This window comes from Heloderma suspectum, chromosome 9 (genome assembly GCF_057233095.1).
Source record: "Heloderma suspectum isolate Gila_16-S chromosome 9, 16-S_ref, whole genome shotgun sequence".
In the NCBI taxonomy this organism is placed as follows: domain Eukaryota; kingdom Metazoa; phylum Chordata; class Lepidosauria; order Squamata; family Helodermatidae; genus Heloderma; species Heloderma suspectum.
The window spans coordinates 385,242-401,856 of NC_139466.1; the positions used below are offsets into that span (position 1 = coordinate 385,242).

A 16,615-nucleotide genomic window follows, 5' to 3' on the forward strand; every position below is an offset into this window, starting at 1 on the left:
TAAAAAAAACATTTTGATAATATTGATCATGTCTTATACAAAACTGTAAACTATTTTCAAGTTTGTTTTTTAAACATTAGTTCATTGTCATCTTCCAAAAACTGTCACTGTTGAAGTAACAGGATTACTAAAAAGAAAAGCCAACACATATATTAAAGGAGACAGTTTTTGAAAGGACACATATTAAGTGATTGGTGAATCGGCACTTCCTGTCACAGCTGCTTCCCTTCTGTAGAATGTGGGTTCTTGATGGCTGTCCAGTCGCAGGAAGTGGCTGCTTGGGAACAGGAAGTGTTTGCTCACCAATCACATTTTCACACCTGTAGAGTAGACAAAGATGGCTCTTTAGGTTATTTTATTTTATTTCTTCGGGTTTTTTTTTCTTTTGTTTTTTTCTTGCCTTTTTATACAAAAAATCTACATCTAAATCACTTTGCTAGAAACATTATTTCCTTTTCTGGTTTGTACACTTTTAAAGCAGAATCTGCTTTCATGGAAAAAAAAAGAGAGACAAAGGTCAAGGACTTATTTCATGCAGAAAAATGCAAATCAAAGAAAGTTCATAAAAACTGGTGTTTTTCCTTTTTTTTCTCCCCCCCCCTTTTCCCTTTTTTTTTGGGGGGGGACACACTGTACAGGATGCAAAGTAGCCACTCAGAGAAGGTTAAAGATGATTCATAGCAGTTCATTCTGCAACATATGCTTATGTGACAATTCCATGGGCTTCCCTGGCCTTTCCCTTGTTTTATTTAATTTCACGTTTCCCCGGTAAAGTGATGTTGCCTCTTTGTTAGACACCAGAAGAGGCAGGTACATCTAAGTCAGCTTCTGAAAAAGGCCAGATTCTCCCCTCACTCAAGAAGCAGCTTCTCTGCCCATTCACATAACGACATTCAGTTGTGCCTCACAGCTCACCCTTCCAGCTAACTGAGGTGTTGCTTGCCATGCAAAGCAGTTGCCCTTTTTACTAAATACTCATCATATGGGATGTTTAAAACTCATCTGGCCAGAACTTGCCTGATTCATGATGAAATGATAAATACAATGCCATGATCTACCAAGAAGCAACTGATGTTACCCACACACAAGATATCAACACCATCAGGACATCTAACATCTTTTTGCTATGGCCCTGGAAATACCCTGAGTTTATAGTCTGCTAAGAAGTGAGGCCTCAACTTGCTGAAACCTTTCCTGCAGTCATCTCCCCATCTTGATTTACTTACAGTCTTGATTGGGATAGGCTGCTGTTTCCATGCTGGACTCAAGAGCATAAGCAATTAAAATCTAGAGATGGTAATAGATATTTGTAAGAGTTGACAAGACTTCAACTTCCACAGACCTATTCATTCTGTAGAATGTCACATTCTGTGTACCGCAGAAGCTTATGCTTGGCCCATAAAAATGACACATAAAAGATGACACACATTCAGATTCCGTTGCCTGCCTCTCTTGTAAAACACATCACTGACATGGGTCCAGCAGCAAAAGGGCTGATTTGTTTTTTCCTGCTTCCACTCAGTCCTGAAAGGGCTGGACATGCTGATTCTGTGCAAAGCATATTGACGTAGGAAATCCACATGTAAATGAGCTTTGGGATGGCATCTTGCAAAGACTAAGAGGAACTCTAAAATCAGAGGGATAGCTTTCTTTCCTCACCCCTGCATGACAAGGCTGCACCCATCAAACTCCCTTCCTTTTCCTAACTATTAAAGGTGCCGGATCTCTGTTTTCCTGTGTGTCCTTCATGAGGATCATAAATTGCAAAAGGGATCCAGGCAAAACCATCCTCAAAAATACTGTCTCTGATATCTCATTGTTTGTGTCTAGCATGACAAAGGCCTTCTTCAGTGGCTTTTGCCTGGAATCTCATGATAAAACCATGGTGGATTCACTCAGAAGTTCATTCCCATCATTATTGTAAAACACAAAGTAGAATCTGCAATTTACACAAACATCTATCCTGTCATTATCACAAGCTGTGTGGCATTTAGGCTGTATGTTTAGTTTGCACCATCTTGCTTGACCCTGGGCTGGCATGAGAGCTTTTAAGACAGGATGGAAGAGGATCATCAGGCAGGCAAACATTTGGAATGGAATGCTGTGCCATTCCCCAGGCCTTCCAAGGGTTCTAGGCCTTTTTGGAGGCCTGGCATGAGCAGGGGCAGAGGCCGTTCCTCCCACTGTGAGGCATAGCCAGTGGAGTGTTCAGCCTGAGGCTTGGCTCTGAATCACAGTCCTTCTCCTCGCCCAGGGTCTTTTCCCTCCTGCCACTTTTCTGCCCTCCCCCTCCCCTTGGGTCTGGCCTAATAATGCTGCTCTCTGTTCTTCAATTCACTCCCTCGCTGTTCCAGCTAACATGCAGTGTGTGGTAGCACACCAGCAACATGGCAGCGCTAATGGGACACAAGTGAAGCTGCTGATATTGTGGCACATTTGCAGGCTGGTGTGGGACAAGTATCTATCCAACAAATGGCCAAGCTGGAGGCAGAGTCTGCTTGTCTAGCACAACTTTCCAATAATTTCACTTGTGTCTCTTACACATCGAAAATATTTTGCCCTGAATCTCACACCATTTCAACCTGCAATTTGTTCCTATAGTCACAATGACATTCTGCCCCTCCCACAGCCAGCTCAGTAAAACAGGTCACTGGCAACCATGTGGCAAAAGAGTCACCAGATGCTTTGCAGATAATAATACCCTCCATAGACCAAGGCACCCTGGATCTGCCCCAAATATGACCCAGTGGCCACCAGTGATAATAGACGTGCATATCTGGTATGCCATATCACAAAGACAGACATAATGGAAAGAAAGGGAGGGGTCCATAACCCTAACACAGCTTCCTCCAAAGGCAGGGAATCATCCTCTCCTCAGGAGGACATTGTTCATCCCTCACCCCACCTGATTCACATTATGATCACCCTCCAGCCCATGAATGCCTGCTGAATTCCTAAAGATCCCAGCTACACGGTTCAACCCCGGTCTAACCAACTGGGCCACCATTAGTGGTTGGTTTGAAGGAACGGCATCTCGCTCATATTTTTGTAACCCTAAATCAGAAGTGTCTTGTTGTTAGAGGGTCGTGTGGGAGGCAAGCAGCCTCTATCACATTTCAGAAGTGGTTAGATGAGCTTCCTGCCTCCTTCCCCAATCTTTATTCTTTTTGTGTTCTTGAAAGGAAGCAAATGAGCATTGGAGTACAAAACAGGGCAAAGGGAATAGCGTTTTGTCCATGTATAAAGCTTTTCTATTAGGTGGAGGGGAATTTCAGATTTCTATTAATGAACTTTCTTTGAACTCTTGAGATTGTCAAATATTTCCAGTTGTTTTCTTTTTAAAATACTAGTATTTGATTTTAACATTTTCATACATGAAAAATGCCATAACTGTTGAGCAGGAAAGTGCAATTTTGAGTGCATGAAAAACCTGTGTGTGTGTTGGGGGGGGGGGTGTCCTTATAATCTAATATTGATTTTCACACACATTACCTGATTTCCTTTGTGCCTGATAATGGCATTACTTCTGGGTTTTCAAACAGGAACATTTATATGTCATTGAAGAGGTCAAAGCTTTCCTGTTTGAGGTTTGGAGAGAATTTCTTTCCATGTCCCTTGTCCATCATTATCAGAAAGTTCTTTTTAAATTTTAATTATCTCTGCTATTGCAGCTATGCAACCATTCACGTCCAACACCTTGCTAGTGTTGTCTGCTAATGATCTTTTCAGCAGAAGCTAAACTTGATCTCCTCACCACCCCAATGCAAGGTTCCGCCTACTTAGTGAGTACTTATTTGGGGCACGTTGCGTCTTGATTATTGGAGGAGGGAGCAGTTCACAGGTGCACCGCACATATTCATCATCTCTTCAAATGTCTGGCTATTATGGATGGAATTAGCGTGCATGGATGGAAAACACACCAAACAAGTGCTGGACCAGAGAGGGGGAGAATGCCGAGATGTCCTGGAGTGCAGCGTGATGAGCGGTGGCATTGACAACGCCGCCACAGATTGCGTTCTGGGCCTGTCATGTTCACCACACACAGAACAACAACTAACACACTGCACAATGCTGGTTTTGACAGAAGAGTTGACACAGCTGACAGAGCTGCACAAGGGGTGCAGTGGAAGTGCTCTTGGGCTGAAAGACAGCGAGAGGATGTGTGCTGTACTCTGAGGAGGACTGCTATAGGCACCTCATGGCTCATTCCTCACTCAGGATTTCCCTGCGAGCAAAAGGAGGCTTGGTTTGGGCATATCAGCGTTGTGACATCACAGCAGGGAGAGTCTTGCGTTCCAACTAGCCCTTCAAGTCTCTTTGGTGATAGTCTTTGCCCGATTCTAATACAGGACTAGTCACATATATTGGTATTTTAGATTGCTCTGCAATTGGGAACATAATCACAGCTCCTCTACCACAGGGTGCTGACTCAACCCTTGTGTTGTCTCAAGTTGTGGAGAAATGGCCGAAGACACTCGCTCCTCTGAGGGCAGAGAAGAAACGCTATGTCTGGGAGCCTCCACATTCTCCCCGTGTCATACGTTCACCTCCACTAGGTGAAGACTGGCAAGACTGGGCGTTGGTGTGCCCTGAAGAGCAGCTGCCCTGCGAAGTTACAGCTGTTCTTTTCCTTCTCAGACTTGCCAGTCCCACACTTTTTCATATTGTATGGTGTGGTAAGGAGGGGAGAGAACGGGACCACTGCAGACCAAATCAAGCTACTGGTAAGAGGTGGTGTGCCTCTTTACCCAACCAATCCAGTCACATAGGTCACCATGAGAAGGGATGGGGGCATTGCACATATCTCCACCCACCACTTAAGTTCATTTTTCAGAAGTGTTTTCTGGTGGAACTCTTTTTAAAAAATTGACATTTCACCTTGTCAGCTGTTCATTCCACCTTTCTCCTTAATAACCACACTTACTTGGTTTACATCAAAATGTCATAAAATAAACCATAACTGAAAACAGAACCCAAGGGCAGGTGATATACAGCCCCCTCCAACCAACTCCACCTTTCCCCACCCTCCTCTCCAGCTTGAGCCCCACAGGAGCACATCCCGAGTCGGGCCCTGGGCCCTCTAGTGCAGCATTGTCTGAACCGACTGCCAGCAGTGCCTCTCTAGGTTTTCAGGCAGAGAAGAGTTTTTCCAAGCCTTCCTGGAGATGTGGCCAGGGATTGAAGCTGCGGCCTTTTGCATGCAGAGCAGGGGCTCTGCCACTGAGCGATGGTCCCTCCCCTCTCTTTCATTACTCTCACAAATCGACTCCCTGCCTCTCAGGTCTGCTGAAGATGCTCTCTGCCCCCCCGAGACCAGCCCCACCTGCTTAGCTATTGGTCCGGGTGACGTGGGCTGCTGCAGAGTCAGACCATCTACTTTGGCTCCTGCTGTCAGCCAGGATGCATGTTATCCTCCCTTCCTGAACTACCCGTCCGACCCTTTAAGAATGTCATACCAGACTGCTTTCCCTCCCTTGCAGCCCAAGAAACCAGCTCCATCCCATTGCAAGCATTCCTTGACATGCCACTGACTACAAGACACCACAAACTACTGGCTTTATTTCTTCCTTATGTTTCTCTGTAACTGATTGCCACTCTCTCTCACTTCCTTTGCCAGGCTTCTCACAGAACCTCAACCCTTGCCTCCACTTGCTCAGCTTCTGGGAAGTTCCTGAACTGTGTCACTGTCCATGGAGGGAATGCTCAGCCTTCTCCCCATTGAGCTCCAAGATGGAGGTTGCTTCTGTGCACAGAGACCACCTGTCCATGAAATCACCATAGAGTCCAGTTTGCTTCATTTATGGTGAACTTTTCCTATATAACCAACAGGCAATTTTATGGATGAAGCTTTGCCTCCAAAAGCATAATATTGCCTTCACACACAGCTGCATTTTCCCACTCTCCCCTAGCATTTGATTCACATGCTAGTTTATCTACTTTCCCCACCCCCCATGAGAAAGGAGTGGAGGGGTGGAGGGATTGATAGAATGGTATCTCCAGTTCATAAAAGTCCCTGAGTGGTGGCCCTATTTTGTGCCAGCAGAAGAAAATGAAGCACACATGACGATTGCACTGTCCTGAGATTTCTGACATTCCCTTCTCCTCCTCTCCCACTCCCCGCTCAGGAAAAAGAGTTGTGATTGCTGTAAACCTTCATATCAGGCCTTCTATCAGGCCAGGATGACCAAACCATAGAGCTGGACAAGGTCCCCTCCAGGGAGCCCCTCCAGGCTCTCACTCAGAGACAGAAGGCCCAGCCTGTGCTCGAAACAGAGAGCAGCCCTGTGGAGTGACCCAAGAACCATCCCTGCCCTTCCAATTACTTGAGCAGATGCCCTGTTTTTTCACTTGCTGCTGCTCTAACATCACAAAACAGCACATCTAGGAGCGAAACAAACTTGTTGCATGGATTAAGGAGGCCTGGATAAGAAGGCAATAATGTCTAGAAAAACTGACTAAAATATCAAGAGTGGCCAAGAAGAAAGTAGAGCAAGCCCCCCTGCTAGCTTGGCACAAGACTCCAGGTGACAGAGAACTGAGGCACAAAGATGGGTTGCCGGTTCAAGCTCTTGACAGGAGATGAAGGGAGCCCTGGCTGAGCTACTTCTGCCAAGATGATAGCCAAGTGAGACCTTGACTGAAGTTCTGAATAGGGATGGGGCTGGTTTGGGCACAGGTGGCACTAACTGGAGTGTGCAGTCAGTGAAAATACATTAACTATGGTGACAGACTCGGAGAGAGCATGAGTTGGGAGGGGCAGCTAAGATGGTGTAGCTGGAGCCTGTTGTCCAGGCAGTGACAAGAAGTTTGCCACAGTTGCTCCACCACTGGCTTTTCTTTTCTTGTTCTAAAGCACAAGGATTCCTGGCTTGCAACAGGTACAGTGTCAATGAAACGGAAACATCTTATCTAGTACAGCCAAAGGTGGAGCTGAAACTCCTCAAAGGTTGCACAGTGTCTGTGTATGTGTGTGTGTTTGCATGAGCGAGAGAGCAAAAGAGATGGGGGGGGGCAGTATGACTTGATCAGAGATGGATTTTGTAATAGTAAACCTTTATAGGATCTGTTAGTAGAGAATGTGACATGTATGCATGTGTTCATATATTTGATAACTACTTTGTGAAGGAAAAGTGGAGAGATCTCCAGCCAGAATCATACAACTTTGCATGGCCTCAAACACCCTCTCAGACATCCATGCACACCACAGCAAAGGGCTGCAGCTCCATCAGCTGACAGTGCCCCTTCTTCCAATTGTTGAATACATCCCACGGGTGGAGCTGACCAGCAAAATGTTTGGCTGAGAAAAGAAAGCTGTCTGTGCACAGGTATTCTCAAAGAGATGGAAAGCAATCCCTCTCCCCTGGTGAAGGTAGAGTAGTACAAATCAAGCTGGAGGATCTTCTAAAATATTGTAACCCAGTGTAAGAGTTGGGGATGAAGACAATTAAAAATAAATGCTATTCTTTTGTTTCCAAAGTATCATTACCCATAAATTATGCTGTGCATGTCATTTGCATCTGTTATCTGATAAGGCTAACTATCCGTTGGCTTTTGAGATGTGCTAGTCTTTTGGCACCCAGGATACAGTGGGGCAAAGGGAGATGCTGAAGATACAACAGGGAAAATGTGTGTTAAATGAAGAGTGCGTTTGGGATGTGCCTCATGCAGTTCTGCTTTTGGTTTTCATGTGGCATTTGGTGCATGTAGTGACAAGAGACATTTTAGGCCAGCTGTTCCAAAACACTTAATGAAGTTACTGATGACTTGCTCTAGGACTGTGAGCTCGCACAAGCACTGCAAAGCTCAGTGACAGCACCTCTGCCTTTCCACTGACCACTGAGGCTTCCAACATGCTTCTAAGATATTGAGTCCTGCATAATCATCCCAGGGAATGAGGGGAGGTGCCTTTGGGCATGTCTGCTATCCATCTTTATCCAAGGTGAGAAGCCATGGTCCACATGAAGGACCATCAGGGCACCAGAAGGCCCTCAGTCCTCCTCTTGCTGCAGAAATGTGTTTGGGAGAGGATGCCCTGCAGGATCACCTATAGGCTTCATTGCCTACAGAGCCCACTTTGCCTGCTTTGGCTCACAGAAAGAGGATGAGGTGAAGAGTGCTCCCATTCCAAATCTCAGCTGCAGTTCTCTTCTCCTGCCGCAGTAGAGAAATCTCCACAGCCTGGTCCCATCTCTCCAATTTGTGATGGAAACAGCATGCGTCACCTTGGCCATTCCCATCCTGATCTGCTGCACTTAGCTGCCTGAACCTACCTGAGAGTGGGATGCTCCCCTACATTCTTGAGATTCACCACAATACATGCACACAGGACCCCCCACACCCCACTGTCCCCAGTTACCCCTCACAGATATCCTCTTGCTAGAACAGACATTACAAATCCCTCCCCACCACCACCACCAAAGGTAATGTGCTTGTACACATTCCCACACATTCCCACTAGAGAACAAAAACAAAAACAACCAAACAGTTCCCAAGCTCTGAAGGCTAGAAAAGGCAGCTTGCAAACATGCCGGTCACTCTGACCTGGGCACCACCCTCTCAGCTGCTCCCCCTTCTACAAGTATTTCCCCATTTCTGCCCAAATCACTGCAAAATAAAGATTTCATTAGTTTTAGACAGATAACTGTATATGTATGAGGCAGAAAGAGAGATAGAACAAAGGAAGTGCATGCAGTGTGAGAATGCAGTTCCATCTTTCAAAGGAATAAACATGAGAGGGGGAGAGAAAATAAGAAAGGGATAAAAATGACCCCAAGAACAAGGAAGTGAGACATCTCTGAGAAAATGGAGCAAAGGGTCGTGCGCTTGCCAGCATGTCCCAAGGTTCACTGATGCAGCTCCATCCTCATTACTGAGTCAGCTGCAACAATGCGTGTTTTTTCAAAAGAAAACAAGTCCACCCCCACACCAGTGGTAAAGTACTTCAAGCCAGAAACTACCAGAAAAAGAAAGAACAAATGAAAGAAAGAAAACAAGATGGTGCCCCTCCTTATCCCTGGAAGCCAACACCTCCCGTCTCCACAAACCCATGTTACCACCACACATGGTCTGTGTGTACATCATGTGCTGAAAAGAGGAGAGACGTTTAGGAGAAATGTAAACCGAAGGTTGGGGTGGGGTGAGAACTGAGAATTTGTCACAATTGAGAGAAAAACCCAGACCCCAAAGACTGCAGCACTCGGGTGGTGGCGGCGGCATTTTCATAGTTTGAGTGTCTTTTCTATTTCTTCCGTGGCTGGCAGGCATCAATTTACATAGTACAGCCAGTAAACCAGGTTGAAGAATCCAAAGGTGATGGGGAAAATGATCCGCGACCACTTGTCAATGGTGCTGACATCTGCCAGGTCCGGAATCTTGAGCTTCAGCTTTGAAGAGCGCCGGCGGAGGCGGCAGTTCGCACGGTTGCGGGCGGCAGCGGTGGCGGCGGCGTGATGGGCCAGTGGGACATGGCGGTCCAGAGCTGGGTGGTGCCCGAAGCCATCTCGGGAGGCTAGTTGCTTGCGGAACTGGATTCCCGATCCTTCGAAGGACATGACAGAGTTTCGCGAATCCCCTATCGTGCTCATCATGTCCGCAGCCAGCAGCTCATTGTTCATTTCCAGAGTGCTGAGAAGGATGTTCCCATATGGGTCAACCTGGAAAGCGTAGCAAGCATTGCACAGCATGAACATTTTACCTGTCCAATGAGTGGTGTCTGATCAAACATTGCAGTTGGCTTCTTTGTTTTAATAAATAATTTATTTATCTGGGCAGCCCCTGCTCATGGGCTGTTAACAAGATTACTTGGAGGAAGTTGCTCAGCAGCTCCATAGGCTGAGAAAGGGACACTGATAGCTCTTGGCCAGGGGGCTCCCAAATGGAGGGGGTCTAGCGCTGCCAATCATTGCTCTTCCACTGTGAGCTAAAAGCAGAGTTCCCATGGACTGTCCACATTCCAGGGGGTCTAGTGCTTTTTGGATGTGGCCAATGGGTGTGACATATCTGAGTGGGCACTAATGTCCCCACCCTTTCTTGACCTCTCATAATCTCTATCCCCTTCCTCCCAAAAGTTTGAAGTGGGTGCTTCTCAGCACCATTTAGCACCCTGTTTTCATGTGTGTGTTTCATTTCCACCCCCAAAAAGAGAGCCTGCAGCACAGGGAAAGTGTGTTGCAGCCTTACTTCCAAGTAAACATGGTTACAATGAGGCTGTAAATCCTGATCCTTATGGTCAGTTTCAAAACTGAGTTAGGAAACTTGCCAACTTGATTTTTTTAGTGAAGCTGCCAAGTGTTGTAATTAGTCAGCTTGTTGGTCAAAACTCATGCATTCATAATGCTGACCTCTGTAGGGAGCTTAGATTAATGTATGTATGTATTTATTTACAATATTTGTATACCGCTCCTTATCTAGAACAGATTTCGGAGTGGTGAACACAAGAGATAAAACAGTAAAAGGATAAAAACATCAGATTAAAATTATGCTATTTTAAAAAACAGGCAAGCAATACAAACCATGACTGTTCAATTAAGGAATGCCTCCTGGAACAGTACTGCTTTCAGGAGGCACTAGAAACAGCACAGCGTTGGTGCCTGCCTGACCTCCAGGGGCAGGGAATTCCAAAGAAAGGGGGCTGCCACACTGAAGGCTCTTCTCCTTGTGGACTCCAGTCAGGCCATAGGTCGAAGTGGAACCACCAGGAACATACCCTCCGATGACCTCAGTGACCGGGCAGGTTGGTAAGGGAGAAGGTGCTCTCTCAGGTATCCTGGTTTAGAGGTTTGTACAGTAGTAGTAAAACCTTACACCTGGCCCAGTAGTGAATAGACAGCCAGTGCAGTTCCCTCAGCAAAGGGGCAGCTCCTGACAAGTGTCAAGCTGCTGTGTTCTGCGCTATCTTCAGCATCCAGAGCAGCCTTAAGGGCAGCCCCACATAGAGTGCATTGCAGTAATCCAGCCCTGAGGTTACTAGTGCCTGTATCACTGTGGCCAAGCGATCCCTGTCCAGCAGAGGCCATAGTTGGCGAATCAGCCAAAGCTGGTGGATCTAGGAGTACCCCCAAACTACAGACCTGATCTTTGGGAGTGCAACCTCACCCAGAACAGGCAATGAGCCTGTCTCCAGGGCTTGGGAACCACTCACCCACAAGGCTTCCATCTTGCCAGGATTCAGTTTATTGGCCCTCATCCAGCCCATTACTGAGTTCAGGCACTGGTCCAGACCACAACTTGCACAGCCTCTCCTGCTTCAGATGTCAAAGGGAGATAGAGCTGTGTGTCATCAGCATATTGATGGTACCTGGCTCCAAATCCCCTAAGGACTGCTCCCAGCAGCTTCATATAGCTGTTAAATAATATTGGGGACAAGACGGTACCCTGCAGAACCCCATAGCTCAATTGCCAAGGGGCTGAGGAACTGTCACCCAATGTTACTTTCTGAAATTGGCCCTGCAGGTAGGAGCAGAACCACTGTAACACAGTGCCTCCGATACCCATCCCACAGGGTCGATCCAGGAGGATCCCACGCGATGGTATCAAAAGCCAATGAGAGATTGAGCAGAATTAACAGGGCTGCACTCCCTCTGTCCCTTTCTCGATAAAGGTCAACCAAAGCTGATTCAGTCCCATAACCAGGATGAAACCCAGATTGAAATGGGTCTAGATAATCAGTATCCTCCAAGAGTGCCTGCAGTTGTTCCACCACCACCCTCTCCAGAACCTTCCCTAAGAAAGGGGTATTTGCAACTGGACAGTAGTTGTCTCATACCATTGGGTCCAGAGTGGGCTTCTTCAGGAGCAGTTGCACTACTGCCCCCTTAAGGACAGCAGGGACCATTCCTTCCCAAAGGGAAGCATGATTCACCACACCCTGGACCCACCCAGTCAAACCCCCTTGGCTAGCTTTTATTAGCCAGTAGGGGCAAGGATTGAGAGGGCACATGGTCAGTCGCATTGCTGCAAGTACTTTGTCTACATCATCAGGCCACAACACATGAAACTGTCCCACAAAATTGGGCAGCTGGTGGCATCAGACACCTCGACTGGAACTGTGCTACCAACAGCATCAAATTTGCTGCAGAAACAAGCGATTTTGTCCTCAAAGTGTGATGCAAAAAGGTCACAGTGGGTCCTTGAGGGCACCAGTGCCCATTCACTGGGGAGAGTGTTAACAGCCCCCGGACCACCCCAAAGAGCTCTGCTGGATGGCTACTTGAGGACACAATGGAGGCAGCAAAGTAAGCTTTCTTTGCTGCCTGCACTGCCACACAATAGGCACAATTATGTGCTCTGGAGTGTGCTCAGTTATCTTTGCTTCGAGACTTGCATCATTTGCACTCTAGCAACATGCAGCCTGTTCATTGCCCATAGCTCCCCAGTATACCAGGGAGCAGAATGGGCACCACAGCCCCGGAGGGGGCACTCGGGAGCAATCTAGTCGATGGCCCTCCACATCTCACTGTACTACAGTGAGGCTAGGGCCTCAGCTAGATCATAGGATCATAGAATAGTAGGGTTGGAAGGGGCCTACAAGGGCATCGAGTCCAACCCCCTGCTCAGTACAGGAACCCAAGTCAGAGCATCCCTGACAGATGGCTGTCCAGCCTCGTCTTGAATGCCTCCAGTGTGGGAGAGCCCACCACCTCCCTAGGTAATTGGTTCCATTGTCGTATTGCTCTGACAGTCAGGACGTTTTTCCTGATGTTCAGCCGGAATCTGGCTTCCTGTAACTTGAGCCCATTATTCCGTGTTCTGCACTCTGGGATGATCAAGAAGCAATCCTGGCCTTCCTGTCTGTGACAACCTTTCAAGTACTTGAAGAGTACTATCATATCTCCCCTCAGTCTTCTCTTCTCAAGGCTAAACATGCCCAGTTCTTTCAGTCTCTCTTCATAGGGCTTTGTTTCCAGCTTTCCAGATCACCACCTTTCTTCACTGGAAAGTCCCCAAGAGTATTCAGAAATCCATCAGATTCCATCAGTCTCCTGGGGCAGAACATCTGAATGGGTCCCCACCCCTGCAGGAGGGAAGTAACATCATGAGTTCAAATCTCACCAGGAAATGTTCTGACCATGACAATGAGGTTACTTGGACCCTCCCCCCCTCATTTTCAGATTACTCATCTCTCAGCTTGGAGCAAAAACCAAATCAAGGGTGTGCCCTGTTTCATGTGTTGGGCTGATGACAAACTGAGACAGCCCCATGGTTGTCATGGAGGCCATGAAGTCCCAAGCTGGAGCTCCAGAGACAGCCTCAGCATGGAAATTGAAGTCACCAAGAACCACCGTTGGTTTCCTCCAACATCACACTTGAGACCACCTCCACCACCTTGGACAAGGAGGCTGTTGGGCAGAGGGGTGGGTGGTACCAATCTGTCTCTATGGCTCAACACCAGGTGCAGCCCCTCAAGGCCTACTCAAAGGAGGAGTGGTTTCCTGGTGATAGGGATGGAGGTTCTATGAACCAAGGCGACTCCCTGCCCCCACCAGCCCTCCAACCTATGTTGGTGCTGCACTGAGTGCCCAGGTGGACAGAGCTGAGTCAGGTCAACCCACCCAGCTCACCCACCCAGGTCTCAGTAATACACACTAGATTGGCCTTCTCATCCACAATTAGGTTGTGGATAAGTGCGGTTTTATTGCGGACTGGCCTGGCATTAAATAGTAGCACCACAAGACAGGAGGGCACAGTGGATGGGCTACCAGGTACATGAGAGGTAAAGGAGGGGGGTAGGAGGGGAACCGTGTATAAACATCTGTGACCCATTCACAGATTGGGGTCTTATGAATTTGTTTTTAATTTCAGAACAGATTGTGGGTTTCAGAGCATGTGCAGTCTGCATCTAAACTATGGCATTTCTATGCACGTGTTGAGTTGGTTGGCGTAATCCTTTTCTTTCAGGAGGAAATGTGATGATGGCACTTAAACCCTTTAGGCAAAGGTTGGCATTTGAACACTTTCCACAAAGCAATCATGTTTGAAGAAACAGCCACATAAGTAATATACGTAAACCTTCATATGCTGATCTATATCTCTCCCCTCCATATACCAATCAGCGATGGCAAGTAAACATTACTTTCTTAGAAATGCCACAAGGAAACAGGGAGGGGTATATAACATGGTGATGCATGACGTCATGATAAATTACGTGATTCCAAGCTACAGCTCCCAAGATGCAGTGTGATATTACACATGCATGAAATCTCGTATACACAGAATGAGATCTTGAATTAAAGGAGAACTCTCATCTGAGGTTACATGGATTTTCCTCAGAAAAAACAAATTCAAGTGGGGTCACTAGAATGCAATGGCTAGATTTTTCTAGTCAATTTCAAAGGAAGGCAGCAGTTGAAATTGACAAACAGCATATCAGTTTGCCTCCTTTAAAAAACAAGGCAGCTTTTTCATAATTTCATTCCAACACAGCAACATTTAAATTTAATAAATAAATATTGAGGGCCAGTGGCAACCTTACAGCTTAACCTTAGGATGGCAACCTTACAGCTAAATCCTTCACAAGTTTACTTAGAAGTAAGGATGTACAGATTCTATAAAATCTGTCCTGTCTGCGTTTCATGGATTGTCAGGTGCCTTTCGTTCCATCGTCTGCTCATGGATTGACTTGGATTTTTTCCGTTTTCCAAAATTTAGGCAAATTCATATTTGCACAAATTCACCTTTGTGGAAATTCACACTTGTGAAAATGCACAAATCCCCCCCAATGCAGAAATCACCCCAATGTGCATTTTCATGCTTTAGCCCATGGGGAAAATGCCCATTTCAGCCAGTGGTTTTTTTTTTTTAAATTTACATATTTTTCTATGACTAAATTTGTATAAAATTCTAGAAAGTAAAAAAAAGAAAAAGTCCACTAGTCTGCAGAATCCCTGCAATTCAGGAAAAACTGGTCCACTGCAGAATCTATGGGTCAGATCCATAGAAATCCAAATTCACTTGATCCTGTTGCAGATTCCTCCTAGAGCCCTGTGTAGAAGGGGGCACCTCTGTGTTCAGTGGGACCTCTCCTGCTTTGTAAGACTGGAGAAGCCTTGGGGAGGGGGAAGGACTTGATCTGCAGGATACAAAACAGCTCTGCAGCTGGAAATGCCAGCCGCAGAGAAAGGAGGGGCATCCCCAAAGGTCATCCACCTTCCCCAAGGACAACTTTTCCCACTGTGCTTCACTCGTGCACTTTCCTGTTCACACCTTCTGAAAAATGGTACTGCTGTTCTGGTCTGTCCCTCCTTACCAGATTTTTTGCAGTTACAAAAAAAGATGGATGCAGCAGTGGAAAAACTAGTGGATCACAATATCATCTGGACTCACCCTAAAATTCTGTGAATAAGGCAGGGTAATTGGACAATAAAACCCTCATATGAAAGCACCCCAGGTCCCAGCAGCATTTATTAAGCATATAGCAAAAATCTGGTGCCAATACAAATATTCAGTGAAGTTGAAACTAATGTTTCAAACATTCTCTGGCTCAGTTGCTTGATCAAAAGTTACATTAAGCTTAAGGGCAGAAACAGATTAATGCAACTGACTGTAATAAAAGATAAAGCACCATAAACTAATTTGGCAAAAATACCAGCATCTGCAGCTGTGTTATTCCTCGAATTATCTTTTTTTAAAACTTACACCAGACTTTAACTGCAAAATAAAATTCACATTGAAATTGGGGAGGGTTCCAAGGCAACTGTTTTTATTTCTTAAAATTCTATTTTAAAAATTAGTGCAAGATTATTTTTGTTTGTTTGTTTGTTTTGAGTGTTTATATGCCACTTCTGAAGTGTACAACCTTCAAACGCCATTAGACAGACTTTTTAAAATTGGTAAAATAATACTGAAATAATAATGATAGTGATGGATCAACCTGTACAGGCCCCACCACTCTCCTATAGATAGTGGGGAGGCAAAATGTACCTTATCAGGTGCATCTGCCTCACCTCTGATGCCACAGAGGATGTAACATGAAAACAGGGCCTCCAACGCATATAGGATCTAACTGCGTCATTGATTCCAAGTTTTGGAAAACTGATAAGTGAAATGGGCCTACTCACGTTGGACTTTATACACATCAGTCCTATTGGAATATTACACCAGTGTGTACATGCCCAGTGATGCCAGAGAAGGGACAGGTGCACCAGGTGGATGGGGAGGTAAAGCCCACTCTCACTCCCCTCCCACTTCCCATAATGAATAGGGAGTGGTTTGGGTCTGTATAGCTTGATCCCACTCACAAGTAAGAGCAAAACTGGAATGGAAACCCACACTGAAACTGTACAAATAAAAGTACTTCAAATAAAAGAGGGTGCCTTTTTTTTGGTCAACATTTCCCACCCCACTGTATAATTTGGTCATGATAGGAAAGCTATTGGCCTCTCTATTCTAATACACAACTATGAATCCATCACATCTTCCACTCAACCAAGATCGTTCAAGAAGGCAACACAGATTAGGGGTCTGGAAATTAAGAATTCCTGAGGGCCCTGGATCTCAGTGGCATGGGGCTCAGCTCATCAAACATGAGTCTCAGAACCACTATTAGTGGCACACATCTTTCCATGGCAGGGAGACACTGGTTTTAAAAGTGGGAAGTTTACACATAAATGTGAAGGAC

General features: G+C 46.0%; 1 protein-coding gene across 2 annotated transcripts in view; it reads right to left on the reverse strand.

Moving 5' to 3' along the window:
- Positions 1-9,263: 9,263 nt before the first annotated feature.
- Positions 9,264-16,615, reverse strand: part of LOC146338276 (gamma-aminobutyric acid receptor subunit beta-4) — a 99,651-nt gene continuing 92,299 nt past the window's right edge. For both annotated transcript variants that reach the window (XM_084813291.1, XM_084813292.1), the window contains exon 9: positions 9,264-9,653. In XM_084813291.1, the coding sequence (XP_084669417.1) occupies positions 9,264-9,653 (390 nt within the window). The remainder of the gene's footprint in view (positions 9,654-16,615) is intronic.